General features: G+C 41.0%; 2 protein-coding genes across 2 annotated transcripts; one reads left to right on the forward strand and one right to left on the reverse strand.

Moving 5' to 3' along the window:
- The first annotated feature begins 838 nt into the window (after positions 1-838).
- LOC104414112 (UDP-glycosyltransferase 91A1-like) lies at positions 839-2,509 on the forward strand. The gene has a single exon (XM_010025131.3). It carries the CDS (start codon positions 866-868, stop codon positions 2,291-2,293), a length of 1,428 nt encoding a protein of 475 aa, XP_010023433.2. The 5' UTR covers positions 839-865; the 3' UTR covers positions 2,294-2,509.
- Positions 2,510-4,476: 1,967 nt separating this feature from the next.
- On the reverse strand, positions 4,477-9,607 carry LOC104414113. Its single transcript, XM_010025132.3, has 6 exons — positions 9,231-9,607; positions 8,996-9,102; positions 7,773-8,593; positions 7,136-7,268; positions 4,942-5,267; positions 4,477-4,868 (listed from the first exon to the last, which is right to left on the reverse strand). Exons 1-6 carry the CDS (start codon positions 9,571-9,573, stop codon positions 4,745-4,747), a joined length of 1,854 nt encoding a protein of 617 aa, XP_010023434.2. The 5' UTR covers positions 9,574-9,607; the 3' UTR covers positions 4,477-4,744.
- Between the last annotated feature and the right edge of the window lie 11,562 nt (positions 9,608-21,169).

The following is a 21,169-nucleotide window of genomic DNA, read 5'->3' on the forward strand; positions in this document are numbered from 1 at the left end:
AATAATAGATTTGATCCACTCCATTGTTTTACACTTCAATTTACATTCAAATAAAAAATTTATGTGTTAGCAAGAGTGCCTGATCCTTCCAGTACTTCCTGACCTTTTTAATACGCACTTGCTGGTGTTATAAGTACTGAAAAAAAAAAAAAAAAAAAACAAAACAAAACAAAACTCCTCAATATGGCATTATGCTAACTGACAAATCAAACACTAATTGCATTTAAAATATTTTCATAATATCTAAGCATGACATGCAAATTAAGGTATTCCAATGCTTATATGATATTTACTAGGACAAAATTCAGGCAAGAATGAGTCACGTAACATGCTCTTGCTCTAAAAAAATAGCCTGTTAAAAAAAATCGTCCCAAAAATTATATTTATTGTCCTATGATAGCACATATTTCATCAAATGAGTAAATCGAAAAGAGAAAAATTATCCACTCGCCAGAAGTTTATAGAAACATAATCATTCCCCATGAAATACGATTTCTTCGTCGGAGCATCGTCCACTGAAATTAATTTCATCTTCTTTTTGAAAAATAAAAAGACAAAATTTTGATGGTCGATGGATAAGACGAAACGTGGTGGAATGAGGACGAGATGACTAAGAACTACTCCTGAAGATGTGGTTGAGGGATGAACTACGTGGCGAACACTGGCCCAATGAGATTTCCATATAATGTTGTCGGTAAGAACGATCTAGCAACCGGACCCACAGACGTCATGGATGAGGAAAGTTTCACTACTCATGCTCTATTTGCATGACGTCACGGTCTTGTACGCTCGCCCACTTATAAATGCCCCGCTACAGCGATTTAAGCTTTGGCGGAGCTCCCCACGCATTTTGTTCTATAGTGCGATGGCCGATCCACATGAGAATCTCCACATAGCGATGCTTCCGTGGTTGGCCTTTGGCCACATGATGCCATACTTGGAGCTAGCCAAGTTGATGGCAGGAAAGGGTCACCGGATATCATTCCTATCGGTCCCGGGAAACATAGATCGCCTCCCAAAACCCCCTCCAGACCTCGCTCCTCTCATCAGCTTCGTGAATCTTCCCTTACCGACCGTCGAACACTTGCCGGAGGGCGCCGGAGCCACCAGTGACCTGCCTTACGACAAGATCCAGTTTCTCAAGAAGGCTTACGACATGCTCCAAGAACCCGTGGCCCGGTTCCTCGAATCTTCGGATCCCGATTGGATCATGTACGATTTCGCTCCGTATTGGGCTGGCCCGATCGCTTCTAGGCTCGGCATAAGGAGTGTTTTCTTCAGTATTACGACTGCTGCCAGCTTGGGCTTCTTTGGGCCAATATGGGCTTTAAAGGGGGGAGACTACCGGAAAACTCCGGAGGATTTCACGAAGCGCCCGAACTGGGTTCCGTTCCCGACCAAGGTCGCATTCCGCCACTTCGAGATCAAGAAGATTTTCGATGCGGTTATAGGCAATGCGTCGGGCGTCACAGACTTATATCGCTTTGGGGCAGGCCAAGAAAGTTGTGACATAATAGCAGCAAGAAGCAGCTATGAGGTCGAACCCGAATGGTTGAGCCTCCTCAAGGATATCCACACCAAACCAATCTTCCCCGTTGGGCAACTTCCCCCACGCGATCCCGAGACGCGAGGCGAAATGGACTCGTGGCGGTCAATCAAGGAATGGCTAGATTCGCAGAAGAAAGGTACCGTGGTATATGTGGCATTTGGGAGCGAGGCCAAACCAAGCCAAATCGAATTGACTGAGATCGCCCTAGGGCTAGAGCTTTCGGGGTTACCGTTTTTCTGGGTACTCAAGACTCGGCTCGGCTCATCCGACACTGAGTCGGTCGTGTTGCCGAACGGTTTTGAGGAGCGAGTCAAAGGGCGTGGTGTGGTTTGGGATAGCTGGGTGCCTCAGCTCAAGATACTCGCGCACGACTCGGTGGGCGGGTTCTTGACTCATGCCGGGTGGAGTTCGGTGGTGGAGGCGCTAAGCTTCGAGAGAGCCCTTATACTTTTCACATTCTTGGCAGATCAAGGACTAAATGCGAGGTTCTTGGAGGAGAGACAGATTGGGTATCCGATACCAAGGAATGAGTCCGATGGGTCGGTCACGAGGCAGTCCGTGGCCGAGTCGCTAAGGCTGGTGATGGTGGAAGAGAAGGGTAGGGTTTACCGAGAGAAAGCAAAAGAGATGAGGCCGATATTTGGGGACAAGAATGTCCAAGAACGTTATGTCAACAACCTTCTTAATTATCTGAAGGAACACAGGCCTGTGAAACACCTAAAATCAAAGGGGATCACAATATAAGGCAAGAAGATATGATGTGATTATCTAGTGCTTGTGCTGAGTATCAATGTTTGGCAAGACATAGGTATTTTGCTTAGTGCATGAAACTAGATGTTAAGGAGAAAGTAGTTTATGTATTGATCGATCAATGGATGAAGTGCAATCAATCTATAATCGCGTGGGATATACTCCAACTGACTTTACATTTGAATTTTGAAATTTCTCTATTCCGATTGACTTGCTTCTCCATATGTTTACACCATGTAACATAACTACTACAAAAAGGACCTGTCTTTTAATTAGGACTTTGGATATTCTGTGCCAAATAATTTCATGACCAGCACGGTTACTTTACTAAGGGTAGAGATTGATATTGGAAGAGTAAGAAATTTAAAAGTCAACACAAACACAGCAACGAAAATGCTTATCATCTATTAACCACCTCAAAATACGACACATGGTTTAACACTAAATGGAATTCACTAAAGAGGTATAAAGTAAAAGGTGATATTCTAATTAGAGTTTACTTCCAAACATTCAATTGTCCTCAAGGAAACCTAGAGGAGTTCATATAAACTCAACTTGGAACAAACCTTATAGTATAGGCAATTATTAAAAGTCTCAAACATAATGTATATCGCCAATTCATTCTTAAATATTTCAGTTACATTAATTTAATCCTAAACTTTTTAATAATATATCAATGTAGTCATTCTTGCCAAATTTGACCGAAAATCATTAGCATAGATATCGGCCAACTTACGCGGTATGATCGGCTCATCATTCTTAAATATTTCAATTACATTAATTTAATCCTAAACTTTTTAATAATATATCAATGTAGTCATTCTTGCCAAATTTGACCGAAAATCATTGGCGTATATATTGGCCAACCTACGCGGTATGATCGGCTTCAACATGAATGATTCTATAATTCTTTAATCTTTTTTCTGAATTTTTCTTCTTTTTTATTTTTTCCTATTCTTTTGGGCAGCAGCCAATCTTAAGCAAGGGCCACCTTTGCCGAGACGAGGATGATCTTCACCCTCATTAGATCTGGCGAGGCCAACCCTTGGGCCACCTTTGCCAAGACGAGGATGATCTTCACCCTCGTTAGATCTGGCGAGGCCAATCCTTACTTGTGGCCGATCATAGCAATCACTTGGGATTAGCCACTGGCAAATAAAAAAAATAAAAAATAAAATAAAATAAAATCAGAAATTATCTACATCATTGATGTGATGCCATGAAACCCGACCAACGTTCATATCGATTATTTCCAGCTAAAATTGATCGAAAAGACTATTGGCAAATTGTCTAAATCTTTAGAACTAAACCGGCATACATATATTGCAAAAATACGAGATTCGCAAACAAAGTTGCGTCCTCATCTTGATTTTCTTGTACAAAGTTCGGTCAGCCAAAGCGACGAAATTAGTCGACCAAAACACAACGTCCATAGCTTCTTCTTTTTCTTTTTTTCTTTTTTTTTTTACTAAAAAAAAATTCAAGCCACACACGTGACGAGCTTAATTAAAATGCATCAAGAATCAAGTTTATACATCCAATAAGACTTTTCCAACGGGGGACTTTAGTAAAGTTAAATTTACATTACTAAAATGATGGAGTTCTACCATGAAAAAATTAAATGTGCAAGCACGCCATACCATGATGAAACATGTCATGCCACCATGAGAAGTGCATAACAGGAAATACTATCTAGCAAGTGACCTATTGATTTTTGTTGCCCCTCCCTCCTCTGCTACCTTCTTCCCACACCGAAAAGGCGAGAACCACATCTTAAGGAATAACAATAGATGCATTGTCATCGAAAAGAAAAGGCCTAGCGAAATTTACCCAAACTTAGACCACCGGATGAACCTAATTCAGCGTGTTTTCACACAATAAAGGGGAAAGAAAAAGACAGAATCTAATGAAAGCTCAACACGAATACTTCTGAATAATAAAAACAAAAACATGCAAAGCAGGCAGAACTTTGTCTTCAGGGAGGCGGCGAGCGTACAATCTCATTTCCTCGATAAGCTGATGAGAACTTCCAGGGGAAATACTAGAAAAAATGTCAATATGATTAATGGATAAATGTTCTTTTTTCTTTTTTCTTTCCTTGTTCTTTTATTTATTTTTCATTTTTTTCCTATAGAAAGATATCGGCACAAGATGCATGGCCAGAATACTCAGTCAGGTGGATATATCTCAGAAAGTCAGAAACTCTTAACTATTGTCTATTGCATGTTCATCGGAGATATCAGCATGCGAACTGTCTCCAGGAGACTACAAGAAAACAAGAGTATGACTAGCAACATCAGACCACATGGACATCTACTATACCCGTATTCAAGCACATACGTCATATCTAGTGAAAAAAAAAAAGGAATAGGGATTCCTTTATTCCCTAAACAAATGGCTCAGACGATTGCACAGAACAGTATGAAAGCAGCTAGATGTACAAATCTATTTACTTGATGGAGAGGAAAGCTTATTTTCATCCGAATCATGCTTCATCGTAGAATCGCCACCCATCAACTCCTGGAAACCTTCAACCTTCACAGGTTGAGCTCTAACCATACCTATATTCCTACACATAAACGAAACAGATTAGAGTTTGAGCAACAGCCCAATTAACATGCAATAGACAAAAGTTTCCTTACTGAGCCTGCATTTGGGATATTTGAAAAGCAGACATTGGTCTGAATTGATTATTGTGTTGAGGATGGAGATTGGACAATGCCGCCATTTGCTGCTGTCGGAACTGTTGCATTTGTGGGTGTCTCATATTGACAGCATTATTGAAAGCATTACCATCAATTGGTAGATCTGATGGGTTTTCAAGTTTCACTTGGACCATGGGCCGGCTCTTATCGAAGTCCATGACAGGACGAGGACCAGAAGCCTGCCGTCTTCGCATATTCTCTAAATGCTGTAAATTGTGGGAAGTCATCAATTGCTGCATCTGTGGAATCATCTGTCTTGGCATCTGCAGTTTCATTTGAAATTCTTCTTACAAAGTTGTGTCATCCTTCACTAAGTAAAAGAACTAGATGATAAATCCTTTTCAATAATCATTTGACCAAATTCATTTTTTAAAACCACATTGAGAAGTTTCTGATGAAAACAAAAACCAGATTAATCAACTATTTTAAAGTATATAAAAAGAAGTCGCTTTTACCACCAGAAAGATAATTCTTATGAAAATTCTTAAATTTGGTGGGAACAAATAAGTGCCAAATTGAAGTCTTAACTTATCTTATCACATATGATCAAAGACATATTGATTCCACTTGCATTTGATGAATCTAAAGCTTCCTCAACATACTATCTAGGTATGTCACATTAAGCATTTTGCATCAGATAAGAAAGCGTTATCCAATGCATCATCTGATAAAACATCTCATTGGATACATCGAGTATACATAGTTCTATAACTACATTTTCTTCAGCCTCCCAAGGTCAATTTGTTCAACACAACTACATATAACATTAAAAAAGGGATCACGTCATTCCTTGCATCATGTACTAGTAAGGCAATTGCTGAAAAATCGCTTTGAACGATCTAAATCAATGTCAATTGGTAAGTGTGAATGCCAAAACTCGTATAATGCTCTATGACATGCAAACTTTTGCCGTCATAGCCAACAACATTTTAACCTAAAACTGCTATAAATAAACTAGAAAAAAGTTGACCGAGAAAAAAAGAATCCAAACATTACCTTAGTCAATCATCGATTCACAAGAATACCATTATAACTCTAAAGAAAGACCAGATCACCTTCATACGAAGACCCAAAATTAGACCTATCACGTCCCATCCTCAACAACTTCAAAACTTTGATGGGAAGCATATGAAGAGCACCGCTTATCATAATTTAGATTCTGGATCATATATATATAATATTTAATTGAAATTTCTACTCTTCCAAATGTTTTTTGAATTTTTTGCAATGAGGGCCTTCAAGAACCAAAATTTTATGGAATGACCAATGGTGGTATATATGGTATCTTAATCCCGTTGACTTATTAATTTTATTTTAGACATCATCTTCAATTAATTCAAAGTACATTTGAAAGAACACTATCCACACGATTTGGCAACAATATATAATATAGCTGTTAGAGCAGCACGTAAGGATATGTGGCATTGTGTAATCTAAAATTAAATCACACGAGAAAAGAAATTGTCACATTGTGAATCCCAAATCATTAAAGCCCATAGATATGATTACATGTTTGAAAATACCCAAATTTAAAAAAAAAAAAAAATATATAATATATATATATAAATATATGCTTTTGATCTTTTGAGATCCTTGAGAACCTCTTCTTCATGACAGTTATTCCCTTATGCTCCTGACAACACCCTATAGGGAGTATCAGAACCATTTATCATCCACTTGGTAATTCTCATGGCTGACTATCATTGATATCATTATCTTTTGACATCAGTTTTACTGAGTCGAGTAAACCATCGTCTGACATAACAACCCCTTATATACTAACATTTATACTTGAGCTTGTAACTCCAAAATATCAGACATGCTATTTTATACAGAGGGGAGGTGGATATGCAATAACTCTCCAGACAGGCTAAGACTTCAGGTGTCACTAATTCATTATTAATGGTGCCAAGAGAAATTTCATTTCAGGGAATTATATACTATTTTATCATTCCAATGACAGAAGTAGTATCCTTTAAATTGAGGATGCAAAATGTAATTTCTAAAATGCGAAGGTGCAATGTGCAATTGTAGGTATAGCAGAGCAGAAAATATAATTTCCCAATAAGTACTTAGCATTGACCAAAGGAATTTATCAAGCAATGCATATAGAAAATCTCAAAATACATACTTGCTGGGTAAGTCTAAGGGGTGTTTGCTGCTGTGAATGCAATAAGGGCTGCATTTCCGGTACTTGCAGCTGACTTTGCTGAGAAAGGTTCTTAGGACCATCCTTGACAAGCTCCGCTAAGGTCCCAAGATTGCTATAAGGAAGTCAGAAAATTAAACATAAATAGAATGAGAAGAAAAACTACTATGTCATAAATCCCCCAATCTCAATCATTGCCTAAAGGCCGTTACTTCTACCAATACTGAATTTCTTCAGCAATTCAACAAAGCTCGTCACAAGCACGCTTTCCCTTTGCCAAAGCAGTCGAGCCCAGTAAGCTCTGAATTCTTAATGACACAACCATCCTAGTTTCCCTAATTCATGATAATGACAATGAAACAACAAGGAGAATCCTTTTCAGCCATAGCACTTGAGACTTCACTAAGTAAAATTTATATTTAAATGAGAGAAAATTTAAAATTTTAACTTTTGAAAAAAAATTAATACCTTCATCAGAAATTTAAACGAGGTGAAAGAGCCAGTGGTGGAACAAATTAATTAAGGAAAAAAAAAAGAAAAAACAAAAAAGAGGACAGTCAATAGAGAGACTCAGAATTACCTACGTCTTTATGCTCTATCAAGGATATATTGAGCTTACCTGAAACCAGATACTTGAAGGAACATTTTAAGCAATTCAATGGCCGAATATTGCTTCCGGTAACTATCTGCGAGGACTTTCAAGTTTCGGCCGAGTTTACAGATATGAGAACCCAGTAATTGAGCAAACACTTCTATTGGAACTTCTGTGGCACCTTCAAAACCCAAACCAGTCAACATTCGTGCGATGACTTTCTGAGAAACGAGTAATGCTTGTTCTTCACCAAGATGTTTCCCACTCCCTTCTAAACCATTTTTCCCTCGATACAAACTTCCTCCCTGCTCAGAGCTTAGGTACTCGGGCCTTATGCCCAGTCTCTCGATCATAACTGGGCTCCTGGTTACAACTTGAGGCAACGAATCAAGAACACCACGAAACTCCACTTTACTCTTGTCTTCTAACCTATATGATACTGGCAATGCACTATCAGGAACACAATTACTCATGAACATCACCTCTGGTAGAAAAGATGTGTCATCATCACTTCCAACATCTTGAACAGGACCTGCATTTATGCCGATGGGAGTGTGCTGGGTGGGATTTAAAATGCCAGCTTGACCATCCTTGTAGACAGCACGCTTTCTCTTATGTTTCTCCAGAAGTTTGAGATAATTAAACATATCTTCAGGTGTGCGCTTGCTTGATCCTAGACCCCCATTTGATATCCTATATGGTTTACTGGCTCTATGCTTCTCGATAAACTGATCATACCATGTCTCTGGCAAGTCTTCTTTCCTTGACCTCTGGGATGAAGCATCCACTTCTGCATCACTGTATCTCGGGCCAACACCAAAAGTTGCTTTAGATTGAGATTGCATACCCTGTCATAGCAAGTTGCAGTTGATTGTTTATCCAAGGTCCAATACAAAAATGTCTGCAGAAGGACAAATGCAGAGCAACTTGCCCAAAAACACAATCTTTTCATCGCAACACCCAAGTTAAAAACAAAGGCAACACCATGCCACGGTACACGCCTTTCAAAAGCAAATCAGCCAAACCCAAATCCAACAATTCCTCTAGAATACAGAAAAGTAATTAATCCTCGCGTAAGAATTTAAAGGAACGTGATCGAATCAAAATGTCAAAGCGTTCCACGCCCGATCGACGATTAACTATGGACGAGCAGCCCTACGACCCTATCACACTGCAGAGACTGACATTCCAACTCAACAAAATCAAATCCTCGTTTAGACCAAATAATCGACAAAACTAGGCCGTGATACCTTGGACGACATCGAACTGGAGGCGTTAAGACCTTCTCGCTGAGGAGCGCCATCCTGCGAAGCCCCGTCGAGCGTGAAGTACAAATCGTCGCCGTGCAACTGCAAATCTACGAAATTCCCGATTCGCCAAAAGACGAAGAAAAAGGGAGAACAAAAAAAGGAAAAGGTGAGCTAAAATCAACAACAGCAGCAAAAAAAAAAAAAAAAAAGGAGTAGTCGAATCGGGGAGACGCACAAGGGTGATTGAGCCTCGCGACGGCGACGGAGGTGGAGGAAGAGGAAGGGGCTTTCACCCCCGCGGCGGCGGCGGCGGGGGCGGCGGCGGCGGAGGGGGTGCGGAGGAAGAGAGAGACGCTGGCCTTGTCGAAGAGGAGGGCGCGGGCCCTGAGCTGGAGGTGGAGCTGAGCCCTAGGCGTGGAGCCGTCGGCCCGCATGAAGGCGTCCCAGGAGGAAGGCGTGGAGAGGAAGGGGGCGAAGCTCAGGTAGCCGGAGTCCCCCAGCCACGTCCGCCACACCCCCAGGCTCTCCAGCTTCCTCGCCAGCTCGTAGCCCCGGCCGTCGTCGCCCAGCAGCGCCATCGCTGTCTTCTTCCCCCCTCCCCTCACCTTCAAACCGAGGAAGAAGAAGATGAAAGAGAGGCGGAGGAGGGAGGAAGGCGCTTGTCCAGAACTCGGCCCAGCGGGCTCGGGCCCCGGCCCATTGGGCCTAGGTCAACACAGGCCCACGGGCTCGTTTCACTTCGCCGTGTTCTCAATCCCACGCTTGACACTTCCTAACGCTATTGGCCTGTTTGGTTCAACTTTGAGAATGAGCTTTGGAACTCTAAAGTCCCTTGGCCAAATGTAAACACGTTTGGTTCCATTTTTTGGGCGGTTTTGATAAGATACAATTGCATCTCTAAATAATTCTAAGGGCTCTTAGTTCAAAGCAGATTTGGAGATCCTTTAGGAACTTGCACTTTCGGAATGTAAGTTCCAATTACTGTTCATCTTCGAGGAAAATCACCGCATGGAGGCCAACGACCGCCGGCCAAGGGGTCGCGCGTGCTGGCGATTGCTGTCTAAGGGTCACCCAACCCTAGCGACCGTCGTCAGACCTCAGGCGACGCCTGGGTTGCGCTACCTAGGCAACTGATGGCCTAAATCGTGCGACCCAAGCGGCCGCTGGAGGTCAAGTGACCGTCTGAGGGCCAGATCTAGCCATCCAACCACCAGATCCAGTGGTCTAGTGGCCGGAGTTCAAAAAAAAAAAAAATACAAATATTTTTTTTGGTTTTTTTAATTTAGTAAATGTCATTTACAAATACAAATTTTACTAAACGATATTTTAGCCAAAGTTGTATCTCAATGTAAATTTTACCAAATGATATTTGCATTTCGGAAAATCTCCTTCGCCCAAAGGTATTTGTATTTTTGCAAATGTATTCCCAAAAGCTTAACCAAACGGGCACACTATCGCTCTCTAAGATCTTTCGACAATCCAAATTTTTGTTTTCACTTTCTCGTTACGACGATTTAATTGCCGTTTCCGCAGGTCCGGACGGCCATTCACCTAGGAAAACTCTGTTTGAGTTATTCAGTGAGTTCCGCCACGACGACATCCACATGCTGGCACTCCGGCGAGCAACTAGCCTTATGCGACGAGGAAGAGACCGAACGAGGACGACGATTGGATGGAAATGCATGGGCGAACGTCGCAATTTAGTTCTAGCTGAGATGCTACCCGGGAAGAAAGCCCTACCTCCAAAGGAAATGCATGGGCGAACGTTCTGGGTTGAGATCAATGCGAAAGGTGCCAATAAGATCCTCTGCGCGGTTTGTAGCGCCAAATTATTCGGTGAATCCACGAGTGGGACGGGTCACTTAAAAGAGGCACGAAACCAGACATGATGTGGATATGTCCGAGGCTCGGGGAAGCTCTTCAATGGCAATGCTGCACATTGGAGGCCTATTCAAGTACGATGAGCCACGGAATCTGTGGGAGCTAGCATTATATTGTTTTGGGGTCGTGCAATCCTTTGCCTTCACGGAAGATTCCAGCTTCGTCTAGTACGTGCGAATCTCTCTACAACATCAGTTCATGCCTATTTGTGAATAATAAAAGATAGTTAGGGGTGAGTATCATCCGGATTGGGCCGGTCCAACACCAAACCTAAGGACCAACTCTTCTCAATTTTTGGAACCAATAACTGACCCTATTGAGTCCGAGATCGAGGACTGGACCAACCCTATGAGCCTAGTCCAGCTCCAAAGTCAACCTAGGATCAACCAATAAATTTTTTGTTTTATTTTTTGTATTCCCTAAAAAGGCAAATCTACTATTTGAAACATATCCATCAACAATGCGACATTGATTAACTAAATTATAGTACATATCCAACATAAATTTTAGAAAATGTAACGATATAATTTCACAGAGTCCAACTAGCACTGTTTCATAAATTTCTATTTGAAAGGGAAAAAAAAGAAAATATAAAATATAAAAGGCCACAAGCAGCATGTACCTTCATCAAATACTTAGCATGACAATTCTACAATTTCGAGTGAATTTCAAAGCAAAACTCTAAAAAAATTTGTCGCAGAGGAGAAAGAAAGTTAAAGAAATATATTATCTACATGTTGATTTTTTCTTTCAATTAAAGAAGTGAACCCATATCCAATATCCTCTTAATCACTAGAAGAAATTTATCATTACTAAGGAAATACCGCTTCTTAAATATAGAATTCTACACCAGATTGACCCCACTAACACTCCATAAAAAGATTTACGGAAATCATACTTAAAACAAAAATAAGCATCTAAGTTCCAGCATTAATGAATGACACTAATGACTTGAAGCGGCCGTTGAGAAGGATTCTTTTCAGGCTGACATGGTGTTGATTGACCTTTTACAACCTATGGTTTTCAAAGTAATAAAGCAAGCAAGGCAAGGGGCGAGCTGCGACCGATATGCGGGAGCCGAGCGAGCAACAAGCGACGAGTGGGAGCAAGGTGAGCATCGAGTGTTGCTCATGAAAAGGGTTTCAAAATTTCTAATTATGGCTTTATTCTTTCGGAGTTACTTGGCAAAGATTTTTTTTAAGAAAAAAAGGACAAAATAGAATGCTAGAGGAGGAGAACTCGTTAACGCCATTAACGTTAAGTTAAGGTTATACACTTTATAATGGGAAAATTACCAAAAAAAGTCTTAAGCCTATTGCAATTATGCCGATTTAGTCATAAACTTATTTTTTTGACCAATTGAGTCCTAAACCTTTTACAACTATTCCCGATAAACCCATCCGGCCAAAAATGGCCAGCCGGCACTGACGTGGCAGCCGGCCAACACCGGTGACATTTTTTTAATAATATATTATTTTATAAAATATTTATTAATTTTTTTTTATCTTTTTTCCTCTCTTTTTCCCTCTCCCTCCTTCCTACTCCTCTCCTCCTTCTTCCCTTGGCTCCAACAACCGCCTAGAGGGGAGGGCTGGCCGATCGCTGGACTGAGGCGGTCGGCGGGGCGAGCCCTCGCCAGATCCGACGAGGGGTGCCTCGCCGTCGCCGAGTCTGGCGAGGGCTCACCTCACCAATCGGCGCGTGCCCAACGACGGTGGGGCGAGCCCCGCCGGATCTAGCAAGGGCGAGCCTCGCCCGGCGACCGCGAGGCGAGCCCTCGCCAGATACGGCGAGGGTTGCTAGCTCGACGGAGGAGAGCTCGCTAGAAGTAGCCAAGGAGAAAGGGGAAATCTGAGAGAACGAGAGAGTGCATCCCATTTCGAAGCGACGGAAAACTACAACGCCGGAGCTCGCCGTCAATTTTCAAAGCTCCGGTCAAAGGCTAATTAGCGAGTTTTTCTTCACGATTCGGTGTCAAAGATCGACGACACGAGATTTCTTCTTCAAGCAAAGGAAAAGCTCTAACTAGACACTCTTCATCGTCGTCAATCGAGACCTCGATCCGCCAAACAAATCAGGTCCAATCTCGCTTCAAACATTCTGCTCTGTCTCTGTTTTGGCCGAGAAAGACTTGCTCGGATCCGGCGAGGGGGGCTCGCCGTCGTGTCTGGCAAAGCCCTCCTCGCAGAATCTGGCGAGGGCTCGCCCCACCGTCGCTGGGCGCGAGCCAACTAGCGAGGCGGGGCTTGCCTCACTGCACCGGCGACGCGAGGCCCCCTCGCCGATCTAGCGAGGGCTTGCCCCGCCGGCCGCCTCAATCCGCGACCGACCAGCCTTCCCCTCGGCCGGTCGCGAGCAAGGGAAGAAGGAGGAAGTAGGGAAAAAAAGAGGAAAAAAAGATTTTAAAAATTAATAAATAAATTTTAAAATAAAATATTATTAAAAAATGTCACCGATGCCGACGGCCGCCACGTCGGTCGGCCGCCATTTTTGGCCGTAAGGACTGATCGGAATAATTGTAAAATGTTTAGGACTCAATTGGTCAAAAAATAATTTCATGACTGAATCGACACAATTGCAATAGATTTAGGACTTTTTTGATCATTTTCCCCTTTATAATAGATAAAAGAATAAAAAGAATAAAATAAAAAAGAAAGAAGAGGATAGAACATAATGCTAGAGGAGGAGGACTCGTTAACGCCATTAACGTTAAGTTAGGGTTATAGACTTTAAAATTGATAATAATAAAATTTTATATATTATATACAATACAAAATATCTATAGAGTCCAAGTTGGATCAACTATAAACTCTCAAAACCAATAACTAACTTGGACAGTGTAAAGTCCAGGGGTCCAAGAACCAAAGACTGACTCAATCCTCATGGGAATCAGACCAAGACCAACAAGGTTCGGCCGATCTAGGCTCAGTCCAAGGTTGACTTCGACCTTGCTCAACCCTAAGTGTGACCTAAGAAGTTTACGAGTATCCCATTAGATACGCCCGACCAGTGACATGTGTGACATGCGACCTTGGTACGGCCCATGTACCCTGCAAACCACTTCCACCACGTAAACCACCTCACCCCCTCCACTGCTCTTTTCTACCACTCCACCTTTAGACATTCGTCTCCCGAAGAAAATCATGATTTGAGGTGTGTGACCACTTTTTTTAGAGAAATATTTGGCCCCACTATATTACTAATAGGATAAGCAAAGTCGCTTCCAGGATACCATGAAATCACCAAATTACGAAGATCGTCATTCGCTAGCTATCAGATGACTCTTTCTACTTCTTGGATCTAGCTCGATTGCATTTCTAGGATACAATGAAATCACCAAATTATGAAGATCGTCATTCGCTAGCTAGTAGATGACACTTCCCACTTCTTAGATCTATCTTGATTGCATATCTTTTTTTTAGCAAACACTAGAATTTGATGTCATGGATGGTGAAAAAGTCAATGATGTAATGATAATGTAATGATTTTATCATCAGAGGCATTTAAATATATTATGTGATGATAACTCATGTTTTGATTATTTATACAAAACATTTGGTGCCCATCCAAATCCCAGTTGATGAGAAATGGTTTTGGAACTATTAAATAATTTAGAGAGATTGATTAACACGGAATTAATATTCTCACAATGAATAATCTTTTTTTTTATAATCACAATATAGGAATTTCATGATTCACTAGTCTCAATCCCTACTCATTTAAAGAATTGAATAGTCGATATTGAGTTTGGGTACACCACATAACTCTAGAGATATCTTAAGAATCTCATGCCAATTTCAAACATATATCTAAAATATTCGAAATACCCTAATTATTATTAACTAATTAATATATGAAAAATATGACAAATGTGAGAATAATATTTTAGCATCACCGCGCATCTCATGCTCAAACAAAATACTAAAGAAATAGAGCCACAGGCTGAATAAACTTCCAGGGCATGAAAAAATTGCGCCAAGCTCTTGTAGATACTACACTGCCTATATTATTGTTTGAGGACCTTTTGTAAAATAGAGACTCATGTCATGGTTGCCCTTGATTACTCCCATATCGTAAATTACTACTTGGAGATGAATGTCGCTATGCTTTGAAGCAATCTCCAATGTCTATACTATAATTACCCCCCTCAAAAGTTTAGATTTTAGGTATGTATTTCATGTAATATTTGCATTTTTATTTCATCTTAGTAAAATATAATAGAAAGAGGGTAAATTTCCTAGGGCCATCGTGATGAACATGCAACAAAGTCATTCCTACTCTCTAGTGATGTAAATATGCTGAAAGAGATGTCAAAAAAAAAAAAAAAAAAATGTTATTTAATTTAAGAGTTGTTGAAGGAGTACTCACCTTCATCTAGCAGCATCCGAGAATTACATCGATAGAGTCAAGCTCTTGGTTGACAAGTTCACTATGAGTGCCTTTAAGGGCGACGGAAAGGGCTATCTTCTAATTCACATCATGTGTAAGATGGGTCATCTTGAAACAATCAAGGTGTTGCGTCAACATTGGCAAGATTGATTAGAACCAAAAGAGTTGCTTACTTTCTACGAAGACCAAAATATACTTCATATGGCAGCAAAGTATGGAAGAGCTTCCGTAGTGCAGTACATACTTGGCGATCCCAAGCTTGAGAAGCTTATAAATGCAAAAGAGAAGCACGGAAATGCGCCTCTTCATGTAGCCACAAAGTAATGGCAACCCGAGGTTCTTCTCTCTCACTCGGGACAACAAAGTCAATCTTGGGCTTGTAAACCACAGCAACTCCATAGCTCTTGACATTGTAGATGAGCAACTAAAAAAATCGAAGACCCACTTCACCAAGTAATGATATCGACAAAAATAAATTAACTAGTTTATCTACTTCTGTTTTTCACTGTTGTTTTGGTTACTTCCTTTCTGGAGAGACCAAAGGAACTAAAGTTTATTTTGACCTATTGAACTCCCTCTAGAGTCACCAAGTGGAATTAAGTTTCTAGCGTAAGCTAAGAAAGATTGCACTTGCAAGTCTGTGTATCGCTTCAGAAGGTACTGTGTTTTTGAATCCTAAATCTTTGATTGTGAGTCCATCTTCATGGGTAATAGCAGTCTTTTTTTTTTTCCTATCACTCCTAACCAAAGCTTGACACGGACAATCTTAGTATCTGTCGAGGCACCCAGTAGTAAAGACAAAGCAATTTTGCAAACAAGAAGCTTTGGCCCGTGAGGAGAGCCTCCAGACATAAGTATACTAAACAGGAGTGCCGAAGTCCGTATGGTCATGGCAACACTCATCACTAGTGACATTCGCCGTTGACTTTTTTGTTCCTAGAGGATATAATAGTTCTGAACCAGATATTAGAATTGCTACACTGTTGAACAAGCTCATGTACAATGCCTTCGTGATCTACAACTCTATTGCCATGTACAACTCCATAATTGCAGTTGTGATCCTTCTTTGGACGCAGATTAATGATTTACATGCAGTGTTTCGTGCCCTTTGAATGACAAGGCTACTGCTGCTCATAGCTCTTGCCACAATGTCCGTGGCTTTCATGGTAGGGGTCTACGTGACCATAAGCAAACGCACGTAGGTCATCATCGTCACATTGGTCGTCGAAATCACTGCCCTCTTCATTATATTGATTCTTTACATTGTCCTGTTCGTTCAGCTTGGATACAGCTGTCATCTTGTACAGAATTTCGCCGACTATATCATTAGAGCTTCTATATTAATTTCGAGGAGAATGAGTGTGATCGTAGAAGCTTTTAGGTATCCCATTAGATACAGCATTGATCATCGGGATCACTGCCCTCTCCATGAGCCACAAAACATCAGCCACACATGCAATGCACTCGTTGCATGCGCCAGTGGTTCTACGCCCGCTACACACTTGCGACCCACGTGCAATGCACGTACCAACACCTCGCCACTTTCGGCAGGGCGTGAGGGTGCGTTTGGACTCCCCCAATGGCATGGCACTCATCGATTTTCTTGTTTGGACAAGAACTTTGATCCTATACTTTCAAAAACAAATTTTGACAAAAGTGGAACTTCGAGAAAGGGGGGTCGAACAGAACGTCGAGTGTTGGGATTTCTGCTCCCCAGCGTTCTTCGGCGTCGCTTCTCGAATTCCGGGCATAAATCCATGTATAAACAACAAGAATAACACTATGCTCTTATACCAATGATGGAAATGGATTCCTAATAAAATGGACACTCAAACTATCGAATACTAAAAACAAATGTAGAAACGAGGCCCAAGGATATATATAACACTAATCGAAAAGCACATCACCATAACGGATGTACCTTATTTTCCAAAGATTAAACACCGCTGCAATATCGAGAGGATTGAAGCCTTTGAATTCCTTTCTTGAGAGAGAATTTACCGATAGCAAAAAATCAAAAGAACATATTTACTGATTTTGTCTATCAACGTTCTTTTTATACTATGGTTTATTTTACATAAAAACAACTACTCTCTTTCTCTCTTATGGGCCCTTCTCTTACGAGCTCAGTTTGGCCCAACATAGGTGAACAGATTGAGTTTTGGCTCTACATGTTTAGTTCCTAAGCCCATCGTTCTCTAAATATCTAGATTTGCTGAAAGAGATGTTAGATCAGAAAAAAAGAGTTAATTTAAGAATTGTTGGAAGGGGTACTCCCCTCCATCCAGCAAATTTGAGAATTACGTCGATGGAGTCAAGCTCTTGGTTTAACAAGTTCGCTATCAGTCCTTTAAGGGCGATGGAAAGGGCTATCTTCCGATCCACGTCATGTATAAGATGGATTGTCCCAAAACGATCAAGGTGTTGCATCAACATTGGCAAAATTGGTTAGAACCATAAGAGTTGCTTACTTTCTACGAAGACCAAAATATACTTCATGTTGCAGCAAAGTATGAAAGGGCTTCCATAGTGCAGTACATGAGGAATTGTGTGTAGGTGTGTCTTTAAAACCATAAAAGAATGACCAACCTAGTTTATTTGGCTTGTAAATTACCTCTATTGCCGGTGAATTAGACAGAGGTACATACACAAACTAAATGAAGGACAACGGTGACCACATTAAACGTGAACAGATTCTAATCTGCAGTAAGTTGAGATAGGTCGAGTGCCTGAAAATCCTAAAGCACGGTATTTGATCATCCAATGTAGGCAGCTAGTAGAAGTCATGTGAAAGTTGGTAAAGCAACTTTTGACCCTGGATAAATTTAAAAGCAGCCAAGTTAGGTTAAGAGTATAATATGCCTATAATACAAAAGATCAGTTTATTTAAATACTTTAAGTAATGTGCTCATGAATTTAGGGTCGCCACTTAATAGGTAAATAGATGAAAATTGCGCTGGGAAAGTTATCTTAAATATGCAGTTCCTAAGTAGATTGCTCCGGAAAATTATTGTTCTTTGAGTGACATTTTTCAATGGTGCTGTCATAAACTCTAGCTTCACACTTGCACTAGAATTTTGTTCTTCCGATAGACTTGGCTGGTTAATTTCTGAATAGCTTCTTGCTTCACGTTTGCATAATGGCTCATTCCGTAAAACAAACCTTGTTTAGCAATGTCTTTATTGTAGAAAATTATTCACATAGACAACTAATCAATCAAGAAGAATTGGATCCATATATGATTGTAAAATACCGAGATTCAATAAACAAACGGAATTAAAGCCTACATGTTTGAGTCATTTCTTCACTTGAAGAAAAATATATCACTCTAATACCAAAGATCTATTGGAATGCCAGATTTTCCTCTCTATGAGTATAGCAGCTTTCAATGGGATTAAAGCAATTGATAAGTATTAATCTACCCTTTATAGGCTAGAGAGGAGACCTAACAAGCCCTAATCAATAACGTGTCAACCAGGCTATTCCCATTATGGGCTTCAGTTAAATACAATTGTCTACATTGTGCTGCTCAATTAGGCCCGTTATTAATAGATGCCAAAACACAATTCAATAAAATCACTCAAGGGTTTAACAAATATTGGAACATCCATTAACCCGATTATTTGAAATAGAAAATTAATTAATTAATATTATAGAAAATTTTCAACATTTCTTGCTTCATGCTTACACATATCCTGGTCCGACACATTATATCTTATAGTAAAAATAATTCCAATTCTAATTGTCATAGATAAAAGGATTGATAAATGTCTTCAATAAGTGAATTTAGTGGCACAAATAAAGGAGGATGAGATCTGCTGCATGGGAACACTTTAAAAGCACAAAAGAAATCAAGACCAAGCTAAATGTTTACATTTTGAGGCTCTTATTGGTTGTTCTAGAGGTCAAGGACCAGTGCGATGCGTAATCATTTAGATAGGTGTAAACAATTTCCATATGCAAACGTGGAGAAAAGGCAAAAAAAGTGCCTTGAATCAACTTGTTGGAATCAGTAGTTCCGATTCATTTGGTCCATGGAAATTTGACCAAGATGCTAGTCGAAAAGACCATACAACAATGATCATTATTGGTGAACTACCCTTCAAATTTGTGGAAAATGAGGCATTTCAGATGTTTTTTTTTTTTTTTTTTTGGTGAAAGGTAATTGTATTAAGCTGAGCCAATATGTACAAGCAAAAGGCACTGTGTTATGTTTGTAAATAGAATCTAGCTGAATTTTTTAATCCCTTCAGGAAACACATCGAGAGAAGACTGTGTTATACTCGGAGGAAAGAAACAAATTGGAAAAAAAAAACCATTATTCAGCTTATTTGCAAGGATGATTCTTTCTATGTGCACATTGAAATTTTCAGGATGGTGCAATGCTTTCAATGACATTTACGATATCATCAAATCAGAGAAAGTGGTCTGACTGAAGAGAGGGAGAAACTATTGTTCTTTCAGAGACAAAAATGAATATTAGATCCGAGCCTGTAGAGTTCCGTTTTCATGAAGCACTCGAAAGTTTAAAGTTTAAACCGATGTGCTGTGGAGGGAAAAGGTCAAAGTTCTTAGTACTTGCTGGTAGCTGTATACAAAAATCATCATATTCTAGTACATTTCACGTACCACATATGATTGAATGCAAGTGAGACACAGTGCTGATGCAAGACAAATGCATCTTTTGTGATCCAAAGGAAAGAAGCATCTATCTATGCATCGGCTTCTACTATATGCGTACCAATTTATTTGTATTTTATTTTACTAAAAGTTCAAAGAAAATGGTTTGCATTAAACCAACAATTGTATGTTTTACGCAAGATTTTGGACATGTCATCACTTGTCAAGTTGAAAAAGATCATGTTATCAGGAAAATTAGGGCACGTTTGGTAATGATTATGTTCCAGGGAGTAGATTCGATCGTAACCGATTCTTTTTTATTCTATTCTCGGGAACTGATTCTAAGCATTTTAAGCCGTTTGGTAATTGTCCAAAATTTCCGATTCTAGAATAGAATTGCGTTTGGTACTTGTGTTCATTAATTCTGTTCCAAATCAATTTCTTTTAATTTTTAAATAATTTTTTTACTTTTTCTTTTCTTTTTCTCATTTTTTCATTTTTTTCTTTTCTTTTTATTTTTTTCCTTTTTTCTTTTCTTTTCTCATCTTCTTCTTCTTCTTCGCTCGGCGACCTCACCGAGCGTCGCCGCCCTCGGCGAGGCCGGCCCTCCTCACCGGGCGAGGCTCGCTTAGCCCCGCCGGGTGGCCGAGGCCGGCCTCGTCGGGTTGGGCGAGGCTCGCTGCAAAGCCACCGGCGGGCCGGCGAGCCTCGCCGGTGGCCAGCGAGCCTCGCTTGGCCACCGGTGGCCGGGCGTCGCAAGGCTTGCCCGGCCCCTACCCAACCCCCCTACCGGCCCCCCGACGAGGCCTCGTCCCCGCCCGCGAGGCCCGCTCGGCCACCGGCGAGGCTCGGCCTCGCTGATCCTGGGAGGCCGAGCCTCACCGGTGGTCGGGCAAGCCTCCGGCGAGCTCGCCGGTGGGCCGGGCTTGCCTCCGGCAAGCTCGGTGGTCGGGCTTGCCTCCGGCGAGCTCGCGGACTCGCCCGGTCCGGCGAGCCTCCGGCGAGATCGCGGACCGCGGCGGCGGCAGACGGCGACGATGGCAGCGGTGGTGGACGGTGGTCGCGAGATTGGCCGAATGAAAGAAGAAAATTTCTTGATTTTGATTCTCAAATTCGTTCCTCGGAACAAGAATCAACTTTTTTTTTGTTCTTGATTCTATTCCCAACTTCTTGGGAACAAATTTGTTCCCGAGAACAAAAATTTTACCAAATGCGATTCTAGGCCGAAACCGATTCCGGGAACAAAGAATCGGATTTGACCCCGTTTGGATGGTTACCAAACAG

Source organism: Eucalyptus grandis, chromosome 8 (genome assembly GCF_016545825.1).
Source record: "Eucalyptus grandis isolate ANBG69807.140 chromosome 8, ASM1654582v1, whole genome shotgun sequence".
Classification (NCBI taxonomy): Eukaryota; Viridiplantae; Streptophyta; class Magnoliopsida; order Myrtales; family Myrtaceae; genus Eucalyptus; species Eucalyptus grandis.

What these genes read in the sequence shown, in the direction of transcription:
- LOC104414112 (XM_010025131.3), top strand. Translation starts at nt 866, where the DNA reads ATGGCCGATCCACATGAGAATCTCCACATAGCGATGCTTCCGTGGTTG.
- LOC104414113 (XM_010025132.3), bottom strand. Translation starts at nt 9,573, where the DNA reads ATGGCGCTGCTGGGCGACGACGGCCGGGGCTACGAGCTGGCGAGGAAG. An exon ending in CGCGAGGCTCAATCACCCTT is followed by an intron (nt 9,103 to 9,230) that starts GTGCGTCTCCCC and finishes GGAATTTCGTAG; the next exon opens with ATTTGCAGTTGCACGGCGAC. An exon ending in CCCTTAGACTTACCCAGCAA is followed by an intron (nt 5,268 to 7,135) that starts GTATGTATTTTG and finishes ATGAAACTGCAG; the next exon opens with ATGCCAAGACAGATGATTCC.